Below are 24,169 nucleotides of genomic sequence, written 5' to 3'. Positions count from 1 at the left end.
TCCGGGAACAGCCCTCATCTGTCCCCATCAGAAACATGGGACGTTTGCTGAGTTTTTGGGCAAATTACACAGTAAACAAAGTGCAAAGAAAAAGTGCAAAGAAAAAGTGAAAAGTGGAAAAAAAAAAGTGAAGATGTGGTGGAAAATGACGTGTTGCGGTTTGTTTATGATCTGGCGCTCAAACATGTTGAACCCGTTGTGCGGGCGAGAGAACGCAGCTACTCTGTCAAGGCTAAAACTTACCAACACAACCTCTCCCATTTGCCTCGTCTACTCTTCTCCACCCAGAGTCGAAAAAATCTATACTTTTCCCAGTTGTTTTGGTGATTGCAGCTGAAAACAAAACAGTACACCATCTTTCCGTTAGAAGCGGTGCTGTCTCTGTGCAGGCTGTCCCAGAAGTGGTGAAATCCCGCCATATCACGCAGGGGTTCAAACGAGACTGTGGTTCCTTATTGTGATCGATTTTGAGAGACAAAGCAGCAAAAATAAACCTATCCTCTCAGTTGCCCAAAATAGAGTGCAGTGATATCACAGCATCTTTATGAAAAGTTCAAGGATTTTCAACTTAAAAGTGCCGCACAAAAAAGTGGTCCACTCTGAAAAAAAGACACTCAGCGCAGTGCAGCATATTTGTTTGTTTTTTTGTTGTTGTTATTTTTTTCCTGTAGGCATCTGCATGTGGCCTCAATCCCTCCGTTATCATTTAGAGCAATTGAAACAATATGTTGACACTCAGGAAAAAAAAATGCCAGATGCCTCAGATGACTCCACTGCACATGTGTCATTTTGGAGCTCAGCAGCTTGTCTGAAACAGAGTCTCTTCACCCAAAGCGATCAAATGGATTAATGGGATTATTAACCATTAGAAGACAAGGTAAAACCTCTTACATCATTCTAAAGTCAGTTTTAAGCAGAAACGTGGCAATACTTGTTGACTCTTTGAAATGACCGACACGCAGTGAACGCATCAGCTAACAGTTTGTGTAGCCGCAGTGCTCTGATCACATCCTTTGTCTTTTATGATAAAATAATGCTGAATTTATGTGGAAATGATTGTTGTACAAACACTTCAGATATCTGTTGCTGAGATAGATGATGACTGGAGTGCAGTTTTATGCAGAAATGAGGTGATAATCCATGAATCGCGGCTAATGACGCATGCGCAGTGAAGGCAGGGTTGACTGATTTTTAGGAGAGACCATTTGGTCTGCAAGACCGGCTCCAGCTGTCTCATGGGATGGCACGGTGTAGTCTGTTTACACACCAAGGAAGTAGTAGTACTACTAATTAATGCTTACTGTGTATTCATACACCCTATGGATTGTGATGTACTGTTTTTTGCCTAGTAAACATTAAGCTAGTATGAATATTTGGATGAAGCCTATTTCTCGGCTCTCAGGTTCAGCAGGAGTTATGACCCAGATAAGGGCCCCTTCACATATAGTACAAATAAGTACAACTCAGGGCGACTCACTGCGGAACAGCTCATATGATCGAACCATGAAAACATCGCGTCAAAATGCTCTGATTGCCACTGAGCTACCATCGCTGTCCTGTGAAAGGTGCGGGAAAATGCCTGATATCAAGAAGGACATGGATGTATTTAAAAAAATAAAATAAAACCACACACCATATAAAAACACTGCATTTCATTGAATCCCTCTTATCAAACGGGCAATACAAGTATGACCCATCTGTTCCTCTGTAGATGACCCATGGTCACAGACGTACAGTCATGAAATGACATGAATGAGAAGCAGGACGCTCTTATCATGTCCACATCTGCTGGCGGCGTGTCCAGCCGGCCCCGAGCGCGTGTCCTGCCCGACACCCGTGTCTTGTGGACGGTGCGTGACAGGACAGACACCGCGTCATGTGAAACAGAGCTCACTTGGGTCACGTGACATTCAGATCGCGAATGGCACACATTTTCTAAGTGCCAAACGAGCGGTGTTAGATGTTCGTGCGTGTCACCTGGAATTTGGCCGACACCTGCCGCAAGAGGGTTTGAAGGGCTCTCACAGCGCACACTGTCTTTCAGCTGCTGGTGTGCGCAAATAGTTGTAGCAACAGGTGTATGAGGCGTTAGAGGCAGCTACGATTTTACACGTATTGCATACGATTCCAGCTTCATGCACACTTCATGCACAGTTCGACTACCTGGTGTGTGAACAGAAACAGAAAAGACAGAGTGAAGTGACACACATCTAGCAGGTGGCAGACAGGTCTATGGGATATCACAAAGAAAAAAAACAGGTTGCTTTTTGGATTGTCCGAACTGATTAGGGTTCACTGCAAACTAATCAGTTTATCCTCATTATGTGCTCTTTTTAATAAGGTTACTTACAAGATGATAGCATTTATTATTTTTGAGCTACTGTCTACACAAGTTGTCTGGGATGGACTAATTCACCAACTCATCAACATTTTTTGTCCAGGCGGGGGTGATGATCGAGCGGTTTTGTGCTTGTTTCCAGTGCGGAAGGTTCCAGGTTTAAACCCCACCCCTGCCCATTCTTCATCTTCATTTACTGTAATGTGGAGTTGTGTCAGTGAAGGGCATCCGGTGTAAAACTTGTGCCATTTGAACTTACAAATTGACGTGGGGGGGGGGCAAGTGAGAAGCTGAAAGGACTTACTTACTGGAGCACAGGCAAAAATATGATTCCAGCATTTGTGCCATGTATTGCATGAGTAAAATTAGTATTACATTAAAGTGGGAAGGTTTTTTTTTGCTGTTGTTGTGTTCTTTTTGCATTCTTTCTTTTTTTTTTACATCTCTCACTCTTGTTTATGTCATGTCCTGTTTGTTCCTCACAGATCAGTCGGGAGCAGCAGAATCGGGTGCTGGAGTTTATCCAGAGCGGCATCAGTGAGGGAGCCAAGCTGGAATGTGGTGGCAAAGCGCTGGGGTTGAAAGGATTCTTCATTGAGCCGACTGTTTTCTCTAATGTGACTGATGACATGCGCATTGCCCGGGAGGAGGTATTAAGATCCCAGATACCTGTGTTCATGTGTACCTGTGTGAAAAGCTACAAATCCCCCCTGAAGAAGACTTTGATAAGAGATAAAATTACAGAGTCTAGATGAATGTCACTGAACTGAGTCCCTTAAAGAGCCACACACAGTAAATACACTCTGCTCTTCTGAATGATGTTAAATCAACTCTATTAATGTGTTAAATAAGTTCATCAGCTCGTACAGTTCATTTATACTAAATGTGACTGAGCTTAAAGGGTACAGTTTTCGAAATTTGAACATCGAGAATCTTGAATTTTTTTTTTATACTTACAGTAGGATATTATTTATTTATTTATTTTTGCCCCACCTTTGTGGAGCACCAGTATTTCATTTACTCCTCTTACTCTGTCAAAATAAATTTATTGAAATCTTCTTGGGGACAAAAACCATCACAGCAAACAAGTCTTCTATTTGGGGTTTTCTCATAATTTTAGCAATTAAGTGCAATTAAAAGTATGCTGTGATCTGAAAATGTTTCCTGGTGTTGCTTTCATCAGTAATTATCCAACAACTTTGACGCATTAAAAAAAAGAAAGAAAAGAAAAGAAAAGTTTAAAGAAAAAGCAAATTCATATTATCAATCAGTGATGAAAACTTGTTGTTGTTTTTCTTCTGTGCTTATGATTACAGTACTGCTGAATGTAAAACTTTGTTTTCTGTTCTTCACTGTTGTAAGTGAATGCATCATCAGGAAACATTTACAGTTACAGATTTATGTAAATCTGTAACTAATTTAATACGAGCGAAGCGACATGCAGCGGCGCGAAGCTCGCTCATGATACACTGAGTCCCAAACAGGAAGTGCCCAATTTTGAGTCCACAGTGAAACAGGAAATGTCAAACACTTCCTGGATCAACACTTCCTGGATTGAAATACAAGATCTCATGGAATCTCGCAGGAATACAGTGGCACGTTCACACTGAAACAAGAAGTCCCAAATTTTGAGTCCACAGTGAAACAGGAAATGTCAAATGTTGAACACTTCCTGGCATGGGTGTAGCTGGGTTGAACTGGACTTCCATGAAATCTGATTGGACACCCCAGGTGCCACCCAGATAATTGACATGTCACGCACCACAAGTCTGGTTGAAAAGAGCCATTTTGAAATCAGTGGCATATACTGACTGCTAGGTCCATCCTGTAGTTGGTGCTGTATTCCACAAAAATGTTCTAATCCACTGTAGTAGAAGAAAAATGTTGAGCCAGTTTTGAGTTTGAACACATTGTCTGAACCACAGACCCCTAGTATTCATAAGTAAACAGCCATTTTCTAATGTCTAAAATGATCTTCCTTAAACTCAGACTGATAGCAAATCTCTACAAATTAAAAATATAAATTACAGCTTCCTGATGGAGTGGTGTAAAGGAGGTTTTGTTGGGAAAGTGTAATGACACGGACCCACAACAGGGGGCGTAAATGAATGGACAATAGATGAGCCAAAAATACAACACTTTACTGTTGTGAAACGTGCACAATGAGAATACAGACAAACACAGAATTTGGATCACAATCAAAATATACAAGGTGACGTGTGGGTAGGCTCGAAGATAGGAGATGTCCGTCCCGAGTAGAACCGGATCGCACACGATTTCCACTGCCACCGAACCCGAAGGATACTGGAGCTGCCAAATCCTGAGTCCTCAGGTGGTCACCGTCTCCGACTGTCGGATCTGGTACTGCTGGCAGGAAGCAGAAGAACAGATGTAATGAGTGTGAAAACACACCCAGTAAACAGTCAGCAAACTGCAGTCTTTCTCTCCAGGTGGGAACAACACCTCCACCTCAAACACAGTAATACACTTAGTGCAGAACCTGAGGGCTACTTAGTGTGACGTGCGGAGTGAAGTCCGTCACCCGTCACGTTTCCCCAAACTCAGCGTCCCACTACGAGTAGGATCCTCAGGCGCTCCTGCAACAAACTCAGAGAATTACGTGCGTACGGCACAGTCAAATGGCTGAGAGTTTACCTTAGAGGTAGACGATATCTCGGCGACGAGGTGGAGATGTCGTCCGGCTTTTGTGTGTGTGGGTGATGACCTGGTGATTGGTGACAGCTGTCATAGTTGATGAGTGACAGCTGTCACTCCCGGCTGTTCCTGTGAGGCGGCAGCGCCCTCTTGTGCCTGAAGCCCGCACTTCAGGCAGGGCGCCCTTTGGTAGTGGGCCAGCAGTACCTCCTCTTCAGCGGCCCACACAACAGGACCCCCCCTCAACGGGCGCCTCCTGGCGCCCGACCAGGCTTGTCGGGATGGCGATGGTAGAAATCGGCCAGGAGGGCCGGATCCAGGATGAAGCTCCTCTTCACCCAGGAGTGTTCTTCAGGTCCATAACCCTCCCAGTCCACCAAGTACTGGAAACCCCGGCCCTTCCGGCGGACGTCCAGGAGCCGACGCACAGTCCAAGCCGGCTCCCCGTCGATGATCCGGGCAGGAGGCGGCGCCGGTCCGGGAGCACAGAGGGGTGAGGTGTGATATGGTTTCACTCTGGAGACATGAAAAACCGGGTGAATCCGCAGTGAAGCTGGGAGCTGGAGCTTCACTGCGGCAGGACTGATGACTTTGAGGATCTTAAACGGTCCAATGTATCTGTCTTTGAGTTTTGGGGAGTCCACTTGTAGAGGAACGTCTTTCGTGGAAAGCCATACCTCCTGCCCGGGCTGGTATGCAGGGGCCGGGGAACGCCGGCGATCTGCATGAGCTTTGGCCCTCATCCGGGCTTTCAACAAGGCAGAACGGGCGGTGCGCCACAGCCGACGGCACCTCTGCAGGTGGGCCTGGACCGAGGGCACACCGACCTCCCCCTCCACCACAGGAAACAATGGGGCTGGTACCCCAGACACACCTCAAACGGGGAGAGGCCAGTGGCAAAGGACACCTGGCTGTTATGCGCGTACTCGATCCAGGCCAGATGTTCACTCCAGGCTGTCGGGTGCGCGGACGTCACACAGCACAGGGTGTGCTCCAGTTCTTGGTTGGCCCGTTCTGCCTGTCCGTTGGTCTGCGGGTGATACCCGGACGAGAGGCTCACGGTGGCCCCCAATTCCCTGCAGAAACTCCGCCAGACTTGAGAGGAGAACTGGGGACCTCGATCCGAGACGATGTCCACGGGTATCCCATGCAGACGCACGACGTGGTGGACCAGGAGGTCTGCAGTCTCCTGGGCCGTAGGGAGCTTTGGGAGGGCCACGAAGTGGGCCGCCTTGGAGAATCGGTCCACTATCGTGAGGATGGTAGTCATGTCCTGGGACGGCGGGAGGCCCGTGACGAAGTCCAGGCCGATGTGGGACCAGGGGCGATGGGGCACAGGCAATGGCTGGAGGAGTCCCTGTGCCCGTTGATGGACAGCTTTACCCCTGGCGCAGGTGGTGCAGGCCTGGACATATTCCCGGACGTCGGCTTCCATGGACGCCCACCAGAAGCGCTGCCGGACCACTGCCATGGTCCTTCGCAACCCTGGATGACAGGAGAGTTTGGACCCGTGACAGAAGTCCAGGACGGCAGTTCTGGCCTCTGGTGGGATGTAGAGGCGGTTCTTCGGTCCATTACCTGGGTCCGGGTTCCGTGCCAGGGCCTCCCGGACGGTCTTCTCCACGTCCCAGGTGAGGGTGGCCACGATAGTGGACTCAGGAATGATGGATTCCGGCGGATCCGACAGCTCAGTTTTGACTTCGACTTCGTGAACCCGGGACAGGGCATCCGATCTTTGGTTCTTGGTCCCGGGGCGGTAGGTGATCCGGAAGTCAAACCGCCCGAAGAACAATGACCAGCGGGCTTGCCTGGGGTTCAGCCGCTTGGCGGTCCTGATATACTCCAGGTTCGTGGTCCGTGAAAACCGTAAATGGTACCGCGGCTCCCTCTAACAGATGTCTCCACTCCTCAAGAGCCTCTTTCACTGCGAGGAGTTCCCGATTGCCCACGTCATAGTTCCGCTCAGCTGGGGTCAACCTGCGAGAAAAATAGGCACAAGGATGGAGAATCTGATCGGACTCCCCGCTCTGGGACAGCACGGCTCCTATCCCTGAGTCCGAGGCATCCACTTCTACCACAAACTGGCGGCTAGGATCGGGCTGCATCAGAACTGGTGCAGTCGAAAACCGGCGTTTCAACTCCCTAAACGCGGCCTCGCACCGATCCGACCAGGTAAATGGTACTTTGGAGGAGGTCAGAGCTGTCAGGGGGCTAACTACCTGACTGTAGCCCTTAATGAACCTCCTGTAGAAATTCGCAAAGCCGAGGAACTGTTGCAGCTTGTCGGTTGGGGCCAGTCTCTCACTACCGTAACCTTGGCCAGACCAGGGGCGACGGAGTTGGAGGAGATTATGAACCCCAGGAAGGACAAAGAAGTGCGGTGGAACTCGCACTTCTCGCCCTTCACAAACAGCCGGTTCTCCAACAACCGCTGCAGGACGTGACGTACATGCTGGACATGGGTCTCAGGATCCGGGGAAAAGATGAGAATATCATCTAGGTATACGAAGACGAATCGGTGCAGGAAGTCCCGCAAGACGTCATTTACCAAAGCCTGAAACGTCGAGGGGGCGTTGGTGAGGCCGAACGGCATGACCAGGTACTCAAAGTGACCTAATGGGGTGTTAAATGCCGTCTTCCACTCGTCTCCCTTCCGGATCCAAACCAGGTGGTACGCATTCCTAAGATCGAGTTTTGTGAATATTTGGGCTCCATGCAGGGGCGTGAACACCGAATCTAACAGGGGTAGAGGGTACCGGTTGCAAACCGTGATCTCGTTCAGTCCCCTGTAGTCAATGCATGGACGGAGGCTGCCGTCTTTCTTGCCCACAAAAAAGAAACCTGCACCCATCGGGGAGGTGGAGTTCCGGATCAGCCCGGCAGCTAACGAGTCCCGGATGTAGGTCTCCATTGATTCGCTTTCCGGATGTGAGAGGTTGTACAGCCGGCTGGACGAGTACTCAGCGCCCGGGATCAGATCAATGGTGCAATCGTACGGACGGTGTGGGGGAAGAGTGAGTGCCAGATCTTTGCTGAAGACGTCAGCGAGATTGTGGTACTCCTCAGGCACTGCCGCAAGATTGGGGGGGACTTTAACCTCCTCGTTAGTGGTCAAACCGGGTGGAACCGAGGATCCTAGACATTCCCAGTGACAGATTTCACTCCACTGAGCCACAACCCCAGACGGCCAATCAATCCGGGGATTGTGTTTAATCATCCATGGGAAGCCCAAAATCACGCGGGAGGTAGAAGGAGTCACAAAAAACTCAATCTCCTCCCGATGATTCCCAGACACCACCAGAGTTACTTGGTAGTGTCTTGTGTGTGATTAATGGTGAAGGAAGCGCCACCAGAGGGAGCCCTACCTCCCTTGCCCATCTGCTGTCCAGCAGATTCCCTTCTGACCCCATGTCCACCAGTGCAGGGGCCTGAAGGGTTAGATCCCCACTCAGGATCGTAACTGGGAGTCGTGCAGAAAGACGGGTTTGTGCCACGTGAATTTCTTGACCCACCCTTAGCCCAGTTTCTAAGAGCGGGCGTTGGTGTTTAACCGTTTGGGGCAGTCTCTCTGCTGATGCTCGCTTGAACCGCAGATGAAGCACTCTCCACGGGCCAGTCTCCTTTGTCTGTTAGTGGCTCTGACTTTAGCCCTGCTCGTGTCCATAGCATCGTCAGCAGGGGGAGCTGTCGCCACACGGAGCGCTGAGGCAGTGGAGCGTCGGGAGGGCGGTACCTTTTCGGACCCAGAAGGGAGAGGGACGACGCGTACCCGACCACATCCTTCGTCTCGCTCCCGACGGCGTTCCTCTAGCCGATTGTCTAATCGTATGATCAGATCAATAAGCCCATCTAAATCCCGCGGCTCATCCTTAGCCACTAGATGCTCCTTCAGGACTGACGACAGTCCGTTTACAAAGACGGCGCGGAGTGCAGCGGTATTCCAGCCGGACCTCGCAGCCGCGATGTGGAAGTCGACCGCATACTCAGCTGCACTCCGACGCCCCTGTCTCATTGACAGCAGCGCTGTTGAAACAGTCTTGTCTCTGTTTGGGTGATCAAATACTGTTCTGAACTCCCTCACAAACCCAGTATATCTTTTTCCAGGCATGTGAGAATGCAAGTGAAGAAAATGCTTAAAGTGGCAGGAGATAAGATGGCTGTAGTTGGGGCGTCTGGGGGGGGGGGCTTGGCCCCTGCAGAAACTGAAGATCTTTAGCCATGCTAATGCTCTCCAGAAGCATTTACTGAAAAAAGTCTGAAGGACCTAAATGACATGGTGAGATGCTGAAGCGCTTCGCTCGTTCATGTCTGTGACATATACTAGAAGATAGAATAGAAGATATTCTTGCAAATTACTTCTCAACCAAACCAACAAGTTGATTTTAATGCCATACCACTGTTCCATTAAGCCATTCTTTTTTTGTGTGTGTGTATTATTTATTTATTTATTTGTGCATGTGCAGATTTTTGGACCAGTACAGCAGATCATGAAGTTCAAAACAATCGATGAGGTGATAGAAAGGGCCAACAACACAGAATATGGCTTGGTTGGTGCAGTATTCACCACCAACATCAACAAAGCTCTGACCATATCCACAGCCATGCAGGCCGGCACCGTCTGGTGAGTTCTGTCTCATACTTTAAGCTGCAATCACTTTTTTTTTCTTTTTCTTTCTTGTACGTGGAAAGGATCAGACATTTCATAACCTGGACCTGTGCCACTTTGCTATCACTGCACAAACCACAAAGGAGTGTTTTTCCTTCCTTTATAAAATTCCTTTCTTCAGCTCATTCTTAAAGATGTAAAATTACAAACGACAGCATGACAAGACAAGACAGCAAGACAAAAATGTTAAAGGGTGGAAATGGACACCCCAATTTATGATTTATAAATAAAATGTTGCTTTTTGATTTTGTTTATTTTTTATTTTATTTTATTTGAATTGTATGTAAATGGGACATAATTTGTCATTTTCACTCCTTGTTCCAGTTAATCCTCTGCTGAGGATGCTTAGTCAGTGCTCATACCGATCTGAAGAAGAGCTTCTCAGAACAGTTTCGGGAATGATTACAGATAACCAGCTGTGTCTTTAGTCACCTTATCTTATGATTTTTACCTCATCTGATGTTCTTGGTAACTAGCACATTACCCGTGGGGATCCAAGGGTGGTAATGAATTAAGCAAAGCTTGTATAGTGAGTTGGAATGGCATGTGAGTCCAGAATGTTTTTAGAACCTTAGACATCAACCATTTTTAGAAGAAGAACTCAACCCTTTTATTTCCTGTTAACTATGTAATTTTTAAAGTTAATTTACTGTCTTAATGTATTTATAAATTGTTTAGGTTCTTGGTATCATATACACAATATTATTATATGACTGCGATGCTCTGCACGCTCTGATTGGCTGATTACTGGTCGGATATTTTCCCATATCTGGACCGGTTACCATGAGAATCGGTCCACAATGCGTATTTTCATTACAAACCAGGAAGCTAAAAACACAATTAGAAAAACTAAGTCGGCCATGAACGTACTCCATAAGTATCTAAACAGCATCGGAAAAAACACACGGATTGAAAGCTTACTAGCTAACAACCGGACCATCTGTTAGCAAGTTCTTCATGGAGGTGAAGAAATCGAACGAGCCAAACAACATCAGCAGCATATTCGGGAGATACTGTAAGTTTGCGTGTTTATGTATATAATAGCCATATAATAAATGAATTATTAGCCTAATTTGATTAATAATCCTTTATTATTATTATTATTATTATTTTTATTATTATTATTATTATGCCATAGGTATTAAAGGCACTGCGCTGCGGTGGTTTGAATCATATTTATCTAATAGATTACAATTTGTTCATGTAAATGGGGAATCTTCTTCACAGACTAAGGTTAATTATGGAGTTCCACAAGGTTCTGTGCTAGGACCAATTTTATTCACTTTATACATGCTTCCCTTAGGCAGTATTATTAAACGGCACTGCTTAAATTTTCATTGTTACGCAGATGATACCCAGCTTTATCTATCCATGAAGCCAGAGGACACACACCAATTAGCTAAACTGCAGGATTGTCTTACAGACATAAAGACATGGATGACCTCTAATTTCCTGCTTTTAAACTCAGATAAAACTGAAGTTATTGTACTTGTACACAAATCTTAGAAACATGGTGTCTAACCAGATCCTTACTCTGGATGGCATTACCCTGACCTCTAGTAATACTGTGAGAAATCTTGGAGTCATTTTTGATCAGGATATGTCATTCAAAGCGCATATTAAACAAATATGTAGGACTGCTTTTTTGCATTTACGCAATATCTTTAAAATTAGAAAGGTCTTGTCTCAGAGTGATGCTGAAAAACTAATTCATGCATTTATTTCCTCTAGGTTGGACTATTGTAATTCATTATTATCAGGTTGTCCTAAAAGTTCCCTGAAAAGCCTTCAGTTAATTCAAAATGCTGCAGCTAGAGTACTGACAGGGACTAGAAGGAGAGAGCATATCTCACCCATATTGGCCTCTCTTCATTGGCTTCCTCTTAATTCTAGAATAGAATTTTAAATTCTTCTTCTTACTTATAAGGTTTTGAATAATCAGGTCCCATCTTATCTTAGGGACCTCATAGTACCATATCACCCCAATAGAGCGCTTCGCTCTCAGACTGCAAGGCTTACTTGTGGTTCCTAGGGTTTGTAAGAGTAGAATGGGAGGCAGAGCCTTCAGCTTTCAGGCTCCTCTCCTGTGGAACCAGCTCCCAATTCAGATCAGGGAGACAGACACCCTCTCTACTTTTAAGATTAGGCTTAAAACTTTCCTTTTTGCTAAAGCTTATAGTTAGGGCTGGATCAGGTGACCCTGAACCATCCCTTAGTTATGCTGCTATAGACTTAGACTGCTGGGGGGTCCCCATGATGCACTGAGTGTTTCTTTCTCTTTTTGCTCTGTATGCACCACTCTGCATTTAATCATTAGTGATTGATCTCTGCTCCCCTCCACAGCATGTCTCTTTCCTGGTTCTCTCCCTCAGCCCCAACCAGTCCCAGCAGAAGACTGCCCCTCCCTGAGCCTGGTTCTGCTGGAGGTTTCTTCCTGTTAAAGGGAGTTTTTTTCTTCCCACTGTCGCCAAGTGCTTGCTCACAGGGGGTCGTTTTGACCGTTGGGGTTTTTACGTAATTATTGTATGGCCTTGCCTTACAATATAAAGCGCCTTGGGGCAACTGTTTGTTGTGATTTGGCGCTATATAAATAAAATTGATTGAATTGATTGATTGATTGATTGATTATTATTATTATTATTATTATTATTATTATTATTTTTATTATTATTATTATTATTTTATTACTTCTATTTTGTCATTTGATTTTTAAATGGACCACAATGGAAATAAGTGTTTTCACTTTCTTGTGCCATCCAAGTATTTTTAACATATTTACAATTATATTATATACGTACATTGAATTAACAAAATAAAATCACGCATGCATGCATGCACTCACGCTTTTAATATAAGATGATTTTCTGCCCCCTGCTGGAATGGTGTGTGAGTCCAGAATGTAGTTAGCAATGTCCATTGTTCAGTGTTGTTAGCTAATATTTGCCTCTACTGGTGGTTGGCTCTTACTGCGGTATTGTATCACTTCCTGTTCCGGAGCACAGCGGTGTTTTTCTGTATCTGTTAGCTGTTTAATCTGCGCAGTTAGATTGATCTACTTATCTAGATTACGATTTGTTTCCCAGTGTAATCTTTACGTGCCTTAACTAAAGCACTCCTTCTGCTGAATCACCTCTAAATTATTTACACATTATTCACTTTGCGTGTTTTTTGGAATCCGCTAGCTTAGCGTAGCTACTAGCTCTTAGCCGATTTAGCATGGCGGCTTCTCCTGTCTCTCCCGCACTTTTCTGCTCTGGGTGTGAAATGTTTAGTTATTCCTCGGCCTCCTTTAGCAGTAACGGTACTTGTAATAAGTGTAGCTTATTCGTAGCTTTGGAGGCCAGGCTGGGCGAATTGGAGACTCGGCTCCGCACCGTGGAAAATTCTACAGCTAGCCAGGCCCCTGTAGTCGGTGCGGACCAAGGTAGCTTAGCCGCCGTTAGTTCCCCCCTGGCAGATCCCGAGCAGCCGGGAAAGCAGGCCGACTGGGTGACTGTGAGGAGGAAGCGTAGCCCTAAACAGAAGCCCCGTGTACACTGCCAACCCGTTCACATCTCTAACCGTTTTTCCCCACTCGACGACACACCCGCCGAGGATCAAACTCTGGTTATTGGCGACTCTGTTTTGCGAAATGTGAAGTTAGCGACACCAGCAACCATAGTCAATTGTCTTCCGGGGGCCAGAGCAGGCGACATTGAAGGAAATTTGAAACTGCTGGCTAAGGCTAAGCGTAAATTTGGTAAGATTGTAATTCACGTCGGCAGTAATGACACCCGGTTACGCCAATCGGAGGTCACTAAAATTAACATTAAATCGGTGTGTAACTTTGCAAAAACAATGTCGGACTCTGTAGTTTTCTCTGGGCCCCTCCCCAATCAGACCGGGAGTGACATGTTTAGCCGCATGTTCTCCTTGAATTGCTGGCTGTCTGAGTGGTGTCCAAAAAATGAGGTGGGCTTCATAGATAATTGGCAAAGCTTCTAGGGAAAACCTGGTCTTGTTAGGAGAGACGGCATCCATCCCACTTTGGATGGAGCAGCTCTCATTTCTAGAAATCTGGCCAATTTTCTTAAATCCTCCAAACCGTGACTATCCAGGGTTGGGACCAGGAAGCAGAGTTGTAGTCTTACACACCTCTCTGCAGCTTCTCTCCCCCTGCCATCCCCTCATTACCCCATCCCCGTAGAGACGGTGCCTGCTCCCAGACTACCAATAACCAGCAAAAATCTATTTAAGCATAAAAATTCAAAAAGAAAAAATAATATAGCACCTTCAACTGCACCACAGACTAAAACAGTTAAATGTGGTCTATTAAACATTAGGTCTCTCTCTTCTAAGTCCCTGTTGGTAAATGATATAATAATTGATCAACATATTGATTTATTCTGCCTTACAGAAACCTGGTTACAGCAGGATGAATATGTTAGTTTAAATGAGTCAACACCCCCGAGTCACACTAACTGTCAGAACGCTCGTAGCACGGGCCGGGGCAGAGGATTAGCAGCAATCTTCCATTCCAGCTTATTAATTAATCAAAAACCCAGACAGAGCTTTAATTCATTTGAAAGCTTGACTCTTAGTCTTGTCCATCCAAATTGGAAGTCCCAAAAACCAGTTTTATTTGTTATTATCTATCGTCCACCTGGTCGTTACTGTGAGTTTCTCTGTGAATTTTCAGACCTTTTGTCTGACTTAGTGCTTAGCTCAGATAAGATAATTATAGTGGGCGATTTTAACATCCACACAGATGCTGAGAATGACAGCCTCAACACTGCATTTAATCTATTATTAGACTCTATTGGCTTTGCTCAAAAAGTAAATGAGTCCACCCACCACTTTAATCATATCTTAGATCTTGTTCTGACTTATGGTATGGAAATAGAAGACTTAACAGTATTCCCTGAAAACTCCCTTCTGTCTGATCATTTCTTAATAACATTTACATTTACTCTGATGGACTACCCAGCAGTGGGGAATAAGTTTCATTACACTAGAAGTCTTTCAGAAAGCGCTGTAACTAGGTTTAAGGATATGATTCCTTCTTTATGTTCTCTAATGCCATATACCAACACAGTGCAGAGTAGCTACCTAAACTCTGTAAGTGAGATAGAGTATCTCGTCAATAGTTTTACATCCTCATTGAAGACAACTTTGGATGCTGTAGCTCCTCTAAAAAAGAGAGCTTTAAATCAGAAGTGCCTGACTCCGTGGTATAACTCACAAACTCGCAGCTTAAAGCAGATAACCCGTAAGTTGGAGAGGAAATGGCGTCTCACTAATTTAGAAGATCTTCACTTAGCCTGGAAAAAGAGTCTGTTGCTCTATAAAAAAGCCCTCCGTAAAGCTAGGACATCTTTCTACTCATCACTAATTGAAGAAAATAAGAACAACCCCAGGTTTCTTTTCAGCACTGTAGCCAGGCTGACAAAGAGTCAGAGCTCTATTGAGCTGAGTATTCCATTAACTTTAACTAGTAATGACTTCATGACTTTCTTTGCTAACAAAATTTTAACTATTAGAGAAAAAATTACTCATAACCATCCCAATGACGTATCGTTATCTTTGGCTGCTTTCAGTGATGCTGGTATTTTGTTAGACTCTTTCTCTCCGATTGTTCTGTCTGAGTTATTTTCATTAGTTACTTCATCCAAACCATCAACATGTTTATTAGACCCCATTCCTACCAGGCTGCTCAAGGAAGCCCTACCATTATTTAATGCTTCGATCTTAAATATGATCAATCTATCTTTGTTAGTTGGCTATGTACCACAGGCTTTTAAGGTGGCAGTAATTAAACCATTACTTAAAAAGCCATCACTTGTTAAGTTAATTATGGAGTTCCACAAGGTTCTGTGCTAGGACCAATTTTATTCACTTTATACATGCTTCCCTTAGGCAGTATTATTAGACGGTATTGCTTAAATTTTCATTGTTACGCAGATGATACCCAGCTTTATCTATCCATGAAGCCAGAGGACACACACCAATTAGCTAAACTGCAGGATTGTCTTACAGACATAAAGACATGGATGACCTCTAATTTCCTGCTTTTAAACTCAGATAAAACTGAAATTATTGTACTTGGCCCCACAAATCTTAGAAACATGGTGTCTAACCAGATCGTTACTCTGGATGGCATTACCCTGACCTCTAGTAATACTGTGAGAAATCTTGGAGTCATTTTTGATCAGGATATGTCATTCAAAGCGCATATTAAACAAATATGTAGGACTGCTTTTTTGCATTTACGCAATATCTCTAAAATCAGAAAGGTCTTGTCTCAGAGTGATGCTGAAAAACTAATTCATGCATTTATTTCCTCTAGGCTGGACTATTGTAATTCATTATTATCAGGTTGTCCTAAAAGTTCCCTAAAAAGCCTTCAGTTAATTCAAAATGCTGCAGCTAGAATACTGACGGGGACTAGAAGGAGAGAGCATATCTCACCCATATTGGCCTCTCTTCATTGGCTTCCTGTTAATTCTAGAATAGAATTTAAAATTCTTCTTCTTACTTATAAGGTTTTGAATAATCAGGTCCCATCTTATCTTAGGGACCTCGTAGTACCATATCACCCCAATAGAGCGCTTCGCTCTCAGACTGCAGGCTTACTTGTAGTTCCTAGGGTTTGTAAGAGTAGAATGGGAGGCAGAGCCTTCAGCTTTCAGGCTCCTCTCCTGTGGAACCAGCTCCCAATTCAGATCAGGGAGACAGACACCCTCTCTACTTTTAAGATTAGGCTTAAAACTTTCCTTTTTGCTAAAGCTTATAGTTAGGGCTGGATCAGGTGACCCTGAACCATCCCTTAGTTATGCTGCTATAGACGTAGACTGCTGGGGGGTTCCCATGATGCACTGTTTCTTTCTCTTTTTGCTCTATATGCACCACTATGCATTTAATCATTAGTGATCGATCTCTGCTCCCCTCCACAGCATGTCTTTTTCCTGGTTCTCTCCCTCAGCCCCAACCAGTCCCAGCAGAAGACTGCCCCTCCCTGAGCCTGGTTCTGCTGGAGGTTTCTTCCTGTTAAAAGGGAGTTTTTCCTTCCCACTGTAGCCAAGTGCTTGCTCACAGGGGGTCGTTTTGACCGTTGGGGTTTTACATAATTATTGTATGGCCTTGCCTTACAATATAAAGCACCTTGGGGCAACTGTTTGTTGTGATTTGGCGCTATATAAAAAAATTGATTGAATTGATTGAATTAATATCCATAATTTCTCCAAAACTATTAGTCCTATCAGTGTTCTGTTTTGGCGCCGTTCATCCTTGACCCAAAATACATAAGCATAACAAACGGCAAATGTCAGCTTGTCCGTGATCGAAGTTATACGCACATGCATGCTTTTGTCTTTTCTGCATTCTGCTGCAAGAAAATACTGCTTCTACTTTTACACACACACAAAGAGAGATGGTGGCGGAAGACGTCAAACGCACTACACTTCACACTCATGGTAACGGCAACATGACACTTAACTGACTAAACCAATTGACCTACAAAAATGCAATACATTAATAACACTGACAACACAGTTAAACTAACATGAACCACAATAACAACATTTGAAACCCCAAAACCATGAACTACCATGGTACATTGCAGCATAATGTCCATTGTTCACTGCTTAGCTAAAATTGCTAATTTCTCCAAAAATATTTGTCCAATCAATGATGTTTTCTCAGCATTCATCCTTTACCCAAAATACATAAGCATACAAAACAGCAAATGTCAGCTCTCCCCAGTTTCTCTGTGATAGAAGCCATACACATGCATGCATGCACACAGAGGCCACTTGGATATTTTAAGATGTCTCAACAGGAATTATTTCTAAATCTACAGTCATGAATTTTGTCTTCCCACTTCCCAATTGGCTTTGTTTTTACATCATCAACAGAATTTGTCATGACAGCTATCTGCTGTGCTCCATACATTCTCTCCAGATAGCACATAGTCTGAATCCTCTGTGTTTACACTTGAGTGTTGTAGTGGTGCTCAAACTGCTGGAAACCCCCTGATGGGCATCGAGCCACTACTGTGTGGAAAATATGAATTTTGACAACAATAAGCACCACTGCTCTGATACTTGCAAGGCCAGTGATCTTAATGGGATTTACTCAGACAGAAAAAAAAACTATGTGTAAAGTACAAGATTTTTCAGTGGAAGGATGCAGGTGATGTTCATCAAACAGACATTTCAATTAAAAATTTAAATAAGGTGAATTCTGTCTTTTGGGCTTCTTGTCAGAGTGAAACCATGTCATATATTTCTTTTGCTGTAGTAAAGCATGCAAAGGTAAAACCTACAATTCACCCAGCGAGTTCATATATCAGCCAGTGCTGATAGTGTAAGGGTTCTTTGTACAACTGGAGACCCCTGAACAGAAAACAACACCAATGGGAAGTTCAAAGAGTCTTTATTGCAGCTAAGGCATTAGCCTTAGCAGTTGTAGCCCTTAATATGCAAATGACATGATTTGTTTTGTGCTGATTCATATTATTTTGTTCTATTTTGTTGAATGATTGATATCAGCACACAGTATTTCGGCAAAATGTTGCCTCTCCAGCAGTATTGTTTGGCCTCGCGAGGTGAAAAACTGAAACGTGCACTTCAGCAGGCTTGCTGCATTGGTTTCAGGTCACTCGGTACATGAAAACAATGTTGATCCTCATAAACAGCGCTAAGGAAAACATTACTTTGTCAGTGTCTGAAAGCTCTTATGAGATCGACACTTCAGACACTGACATGTCAGTTATGTGTGGTGATCAGCCTGACAGGTTTGAGCCAAATTATTATGAAGCAGACAACAAAGGGAGCAAACATAAGGGTATTATCTCACTGGGCTACGACATTTGGGGAGTAGGTAGAGACACAAATTAGTGACAAAATGCATGAATTAGTGACACTTTTTCAGTTGGAATCTCACTGAAATGTTGACAGGTTTGCGCACAAAGAGCTCAGGATGGCTGTGAGCTGCTATGATACTGGTATTATTTGAAAAGAGGCTGTGGAAATATCCCGGACTGTAGGCACAGAAGGGGAAGCACTGTAAATAATAAAGAATAAAATAAAAATAAATAAATAATAATACAAAAAAGCCTAGTGTGACTTCATGGAGGAGAAGAAAAAAGGAAGAATGTGGATATTTTGTGTGGTGGCAGCGCACTCATCGATGGCAGAAATGTCATCCAGCATAGTGACAGGGCCGCTGTGCCTCATCAGTAATTTCCCCGCTAGATTCACTCTCCTCCCCTCCGGCATTGAAGGAAGAGTAGATAAAGATGCCCTTCTCGTTTCTCGGGAATAACCAGTATACAATCCTACGCCCGCTCCGGGATCCCCTTGATGCACCCCGACGTGCACGGGCTGAGGGATTATCTTGAAACCCATTTCTCTGTGCCGCGATGTCCAGTAGCACTTTGAGTTTGTGTGTCCTCTGATTTGATTTGATTTATTTGGCAATAAGGTCCATCCATCTAGGGCTGAAACGATTAGTCGAGTAATTCGAATAATTCGATTACCAAAAATGTTCGAGGCAACTTCTGTGCCTCGAAGCTTCGTTTAACATTGTAGTACATATGCCTGTGTGTGGCGCTGTAATGTTCCCAGAAAAACAAACAGAATAAGAAGTAGAGCAAGCGCTAATCAAATTAGCTCAAAAGCTACAGCTTTCCAACGCGACAAACAGAGGGAAATAAAGCCTTTTAGGAAAAAGACGGTCCACGCTGATCATCTGAAATAGCTTACTGTGCATTTAAAGCAAAGCAGTGTTTGTTTGTTTTTTTAATACAGTTTCGTCCTTCTACGCGCGGCGGCCGGCTGCTGCCTCTCTCTGTCCGGTGTGAGCGGCTCAGCACTGCCCTCACACAGCTCCGTCCCGGCCACAGACAGTCTCTGGAAGAAGTCCACTTTGTCTTCTGTGTGACTCGCAATGAGTGTTTCGCTTTTTAATTTTCACTTTTTTGGACAACACACAATGCTTCACAAACACGGGAACTCAAATAAAATAATAATAATAAATAAAACCAGTGACTGCGAGGCTGCATGTTCAACTTCCAGCTGAAAAAAAATCATGCAGGGACCCAGTACACCACCTTGATGAATCAATAAATAAATGAATAAAAATGGTTAAATTTTACAAGTTGGGGAAAACAAAAAATAGAAAGCCACAACCCATCGCCATTTCAGCAAAATGTCAAGACTTTGGCCCAACTTTCATTGAGCTCCTGACAACAGGAAAGAGCCAAAACCTGTAAAGATGTGAAAAAATAATTACCCAGGAAAACAGAAAGGGATACACTGAATTTGACAATCTCCGTGATGACGCAGTGACATTTTGCCATTACTTAGGGAGAGCCCTAGACTGTTAATGATTTAAAACACAAAAGTTCTTTTTATCCGATTACTCGATTAATCGCCAGAATAATCTATAGAATACTCGATTACTAAAATAATCGACAGCTGCAGCCCTATCCATCCATCCATCCATCCATGAAGCGCTGTGAATACTTTCCAGATGCACCGTACTCCTTGCGCCACCAGTCATTGTAAGGGACAACAAGGTCCTGACAGGTTACTCTGTTGTACTGTGCTGTTGGGCGTGCTGTACTTAGCAGTTTGATGTGGTTGAACTTTCAGCCAGGATGTCGGATATTTCCACTTCCAGGGATCTGGTGGCTGATGTACTAGTCATCTGCAAATCGTCAAACCTCACTGAGATTGCAAATGTGACAAAACAGGTGAGGATAATGCTGCAGAGATATGTGGTACCTTCTGCAGACAAGTGGAGATATTGTTCTCTTGGCATTGCAAGCAATCTTTGCTTCCATTTGATAGACAGGTATCATGTCAACAGATTGGAATAAAGGACTTGTCCCTCTCTGGAAAACAATGCATGATCGCATAGATTTCAACAACAACAACTACTACAGTGGCGTTACTCTGTTCTCCATGCCATGCTAGGTGATTGAAAGGGGCATTCTCAATAACATTCAGTGCCAGCTGCGTGATGCTCAGCAACAACAGCATTCTGGTTTCACACCAAAGAAATCAAGCATTGATTGCATTCTACATATCTCTTTGAGCACTCATTGAACATTCACACCCTCACTCACTCACACATCTTCAACTGCTTATCCGGGATCAGGTTGCGGGGGCAACAGCTCCAGTAGGGGACACCAAACTTCCCTTTCCCGGACCACATTAACCATCTCTGACTGGGTGATTCTGAGATGTTCCCAGGCCAGTGTGGAGATATAATCTCTCTACCTAGTCCTGGGTCTTCCCTGGGGTCTCCTCCCAAGTGGACATGCCTGGAACAGATGCCTCTCTGGGGAGGCACCCAGGAGGCATCTTTACCAGATGCCCAAACCACTTCAGCTGGCTCCTTTCAGCACAAAGGAGCAGCAGGTCTACTCTAAGCTCCTCAGAAATGAATATTGGCAGGGCTTCTTTGGAACCTGTGTTGATTTTAACAAAGCATTTGATTCAGCTGAACAGGCTGGTCTGTGCAGCATCCTGAGAATTTGCAGGATCCCCAACATAGGACAGCATAGCTTTATTTATTATTTCAACTCCAACATATTGAAAATAGGATTGATGTCGAGTTTTCATCACAGTACTGCTGCTTTGTAAAAAAAAAATAAAAATGAAACAGTATTGTCGATAGCAGAGTGTGTGAGTCAAACACAGAAGAATGATGCATGTTTTGTGTATTTTCTAGGATAAACTGCTTCAATGCTCTGAGCACACAGTGTCCATTTGGGGGATATAAAATGTCTGGGAATGGACGTGAATTGTGAGTATGTCTTTTGGATGTCTGCACACTGAATACACACATTAATAAAACTGACTTTGAATACCCAGTTCCCTAAATGTCTTAACACTATAAATCTTTAAGTTTATTTAATCTTTATGTTGCAACATTTAAACTCCGCTGATATTACAGTATTACATTTCAGTCTTGTAGTCTACAAGAGTGACTGAAATGAGCTTTACTGTTCCTGTTTTGTGTTGTTTGTCTTCAGGGGAGAACTCGGCCTGAAAGAGTATGCAGAAGTGAAGACCATCACAATGAAGATGGTGTCCAAGAACTCATAAGGCAGCCACTTTTTTCCGAAGTGGTAGTGTTGTCATTATTACTGGCCCATCCATCCAAGGTGGCAAACCACCCATCAAACCTAGTTATCTCCATGATAACTAAAGGCTGTGACCACTTCCTGCCCCGACATCCTTCCATCAGCTACACCTTACTCACAACAGTCAGGCAGACCACTTTTTCCACCTGCCTTGAAATTGTGGACTGTTTCCCGTCTAAAACTGATGACCACATATACCTCCTCCACTAACTACGATAAAACACACACTGAGGTAAAGGGGGAGGCAGTTTTGACAAAAAAACCCCAAAAAAAAAAACCAACCCCTTCACAGACTCTGCTCCTTGATCCTCACCCCTTAAATGACTCATTCCCTGCACTTGTGATCATTCCGTTGCTAGCTGCTTGTCCAGTGTTGGGAAGCAGTCTTCTTGTACTGTGCAGTCTGATTGTCATGTCATTGTTCTGATTTGCCCAGTGTCATTTCTGGAAGGATGTCAGCTCATTCAAACCACTGACAGTGTCACTCTGAGAGATGAATGGATGATGGCATTCATGCAGAGTCAAAATTTATTTCTAATTGTTTTTTGTCTATACTTTAGCTTTTATGATTTAACACTGTATGGGAATGTTTGACTGATGTAAACATGAAGATTTTAACCTCTGAAAAGCATTTTACTCTTACCTGCTAAAAGAGTACCATTGTGTAACTGATAATTTGATGTCCATTTATGTTTATACAATCATATGCTATAAAATTATAAGAAGTCAACATAACCATAGGGTTTTTTTGTAGCATTTTTTATTGTGAAAATATTTTCACTGAGTGTTTACTACACAATTTATATTACAGATTATTAAGGCTCAGTATCTTTTTTGGGGTTTTTTGGGTTTTTTTTTTTGCAGTTTACATTTTTATTGTTTTGTTAGATCTGAATCTTTATGTTCAGCAATGACAAACATCAACTTCAATCATCTGGGAAATAACTGCTGCTGAACCTTATTTCATCTTCAAATGCTACACATACTTGTGCAGTGGCCCATTTTATTGATCTTATTCATTAGACTAAAACGTAATTAAATTGATAAAAGTGTTTGGATGATGAAAGCTGTTTTTCTTTCAAGTATTCGCAGCATCTGGAATTATTTCTTTCTTCTTCTCATATTTGTGTGGGAGTCAAAAGCAGCATTTTGCCATAAGACTGAGCCATTTTGGAGGTTAGTATCTTGCTCAAGGACACTTAGACACAGTCAGGGCTGAACTCACCAACCCTTCAGTTAGTGTGTATTGTGCCTTACTATCAGTTTTTACTGTAATGTAATGAAACAATGCTGTAATGTAAGCAGAAGAAAAACACACTTAATTCATCATTGTACATCCAGGCACATACAAACAAATTTGTTATATGCATTGAATGTCCGGCTCTCACTTTCACAGACATGCATCCTGGAAGGGTCTTGATCTATAGCCACTACAAACCGGCATGTGGTGATCACTGTTGCTTACAGGTGTGATCTAACACATGGTTTGGTAACATACACTCAACAAAAATATAAACGCAACACTTTTGGTTTTGCTCCCATTTTGTATGAGATGAACTCAAAGACCTAAATCTTTTTCCACATACACAATATCACCATTTCTCTCAAATATTGTTCACAAACCAGTCTAAATCTGTGATAGTGAGCACTTCTCCTTTGCTGAGATAATCCATCCCACCTCACAGGTGTGCCATACCAAGATGCTGATTAGACACCATGATTAGTGCACAGGTGTGCCTTAGACTGCCCACAATAAAAGGCCACTCTGAAAGGTGCAGTTTTATCACACATCACAATGCCACAGATGTTGCAAGATTTGAGGGAGCGTGCAGTTGGCATGCTGACAGCAGGAATGTCAACCAGAGCTGTTGCGCGTGTATTGAATGTTCATGTCTCTACCATAAGCCGTCTCCAAAGGTGTTTCAGAGAATTTGGCAGTACATCCAACCAGCCTCACAACCGCAGACCACGTGTAACCACACCAGCCCAGGACCTCCACATCCAGCATGTTCACCTCCAAGATCGTCTGAGACCAGCCACTCGGACAGCTGCTGAAACAATCGGTTTGCATAACCAAAGAATTTCTGCACAAACTGTCAGAAACCGTCTCAGGGAAGCTCATCTGCATGCTCGTCGTCCTCATCGGGGTCTCGACCTGACTCCAGTTCGTCGTCGTAACCGACTTGAGTGGGCAAATGCTCACATTCGCTGGCGTTTGGCACGTTGGAGAGGTGTTCTCTTCACGGATGATGCGAAGGAGATGTGTTGCACTGCATGAGGCAAATGGTGGTCACACCAGATACTGACTGGTATCCCCCCCCAATAAAACAAAACTGCACCTTTCAGAGTGGCCTTTTATTGTGGGCAGTCTAAGGCA

General features: G+C 43.9%; 1 protein-coding gene across 1 annotated transcript in view; it reads left to right on the top strand.

Annotated features, from left to right (window-relative positions):
* aldh1a2 (aldehyde dehydrogenase 1 family, member A2) overlaps positions 1–22,282 on the top strand; it is a 112,634-nt gene extending 90,352 nt beyond the window's left edge. The window contains exons 10-13 of the mRNA XM_034190040.1: positions 2,824–2,988; positions 9,457–9,614; positions 21,378–21,452; positions 21,682–22,282. Coding sequence (XP_034045931.1) covers positions 2,824–2,988; positions 9,457–9,614; positions 21,378–21,452; positions 21,682–21,754 — 471 coding nt within the window. The 3' untranslated portion in view covers positions 21,755–22,282. The remainder of the gene's footprint in view (positions 1–2,823; positions 2,989–9,456; positions 9,615–21,377; positions 21,453–21,681) is intronic.
* Positions 22,283–24,169: the final 1,887 nt, after the last annotated feature.

Source organism: Thalassophryne amazonica, chromosome 2 (genome assembly GCF_902500255.1).
Source record: "Thalassophryne amazonica chromosome 2, fThaAma1.1, whole genome shotgun sequence".
Lineage (NCBI taxonomy): Eukaryota > Metazoa > Chordata > Actinopteri > Batrachoidiformes > Batrachoididae > Thalassophryne > Thalassophryne amazonica.
The sequence above is the reverse complement of the archived record's forward strand: the minus strand, read 5'-3'. Positions and strand labels throughout refer to the sequence as shown.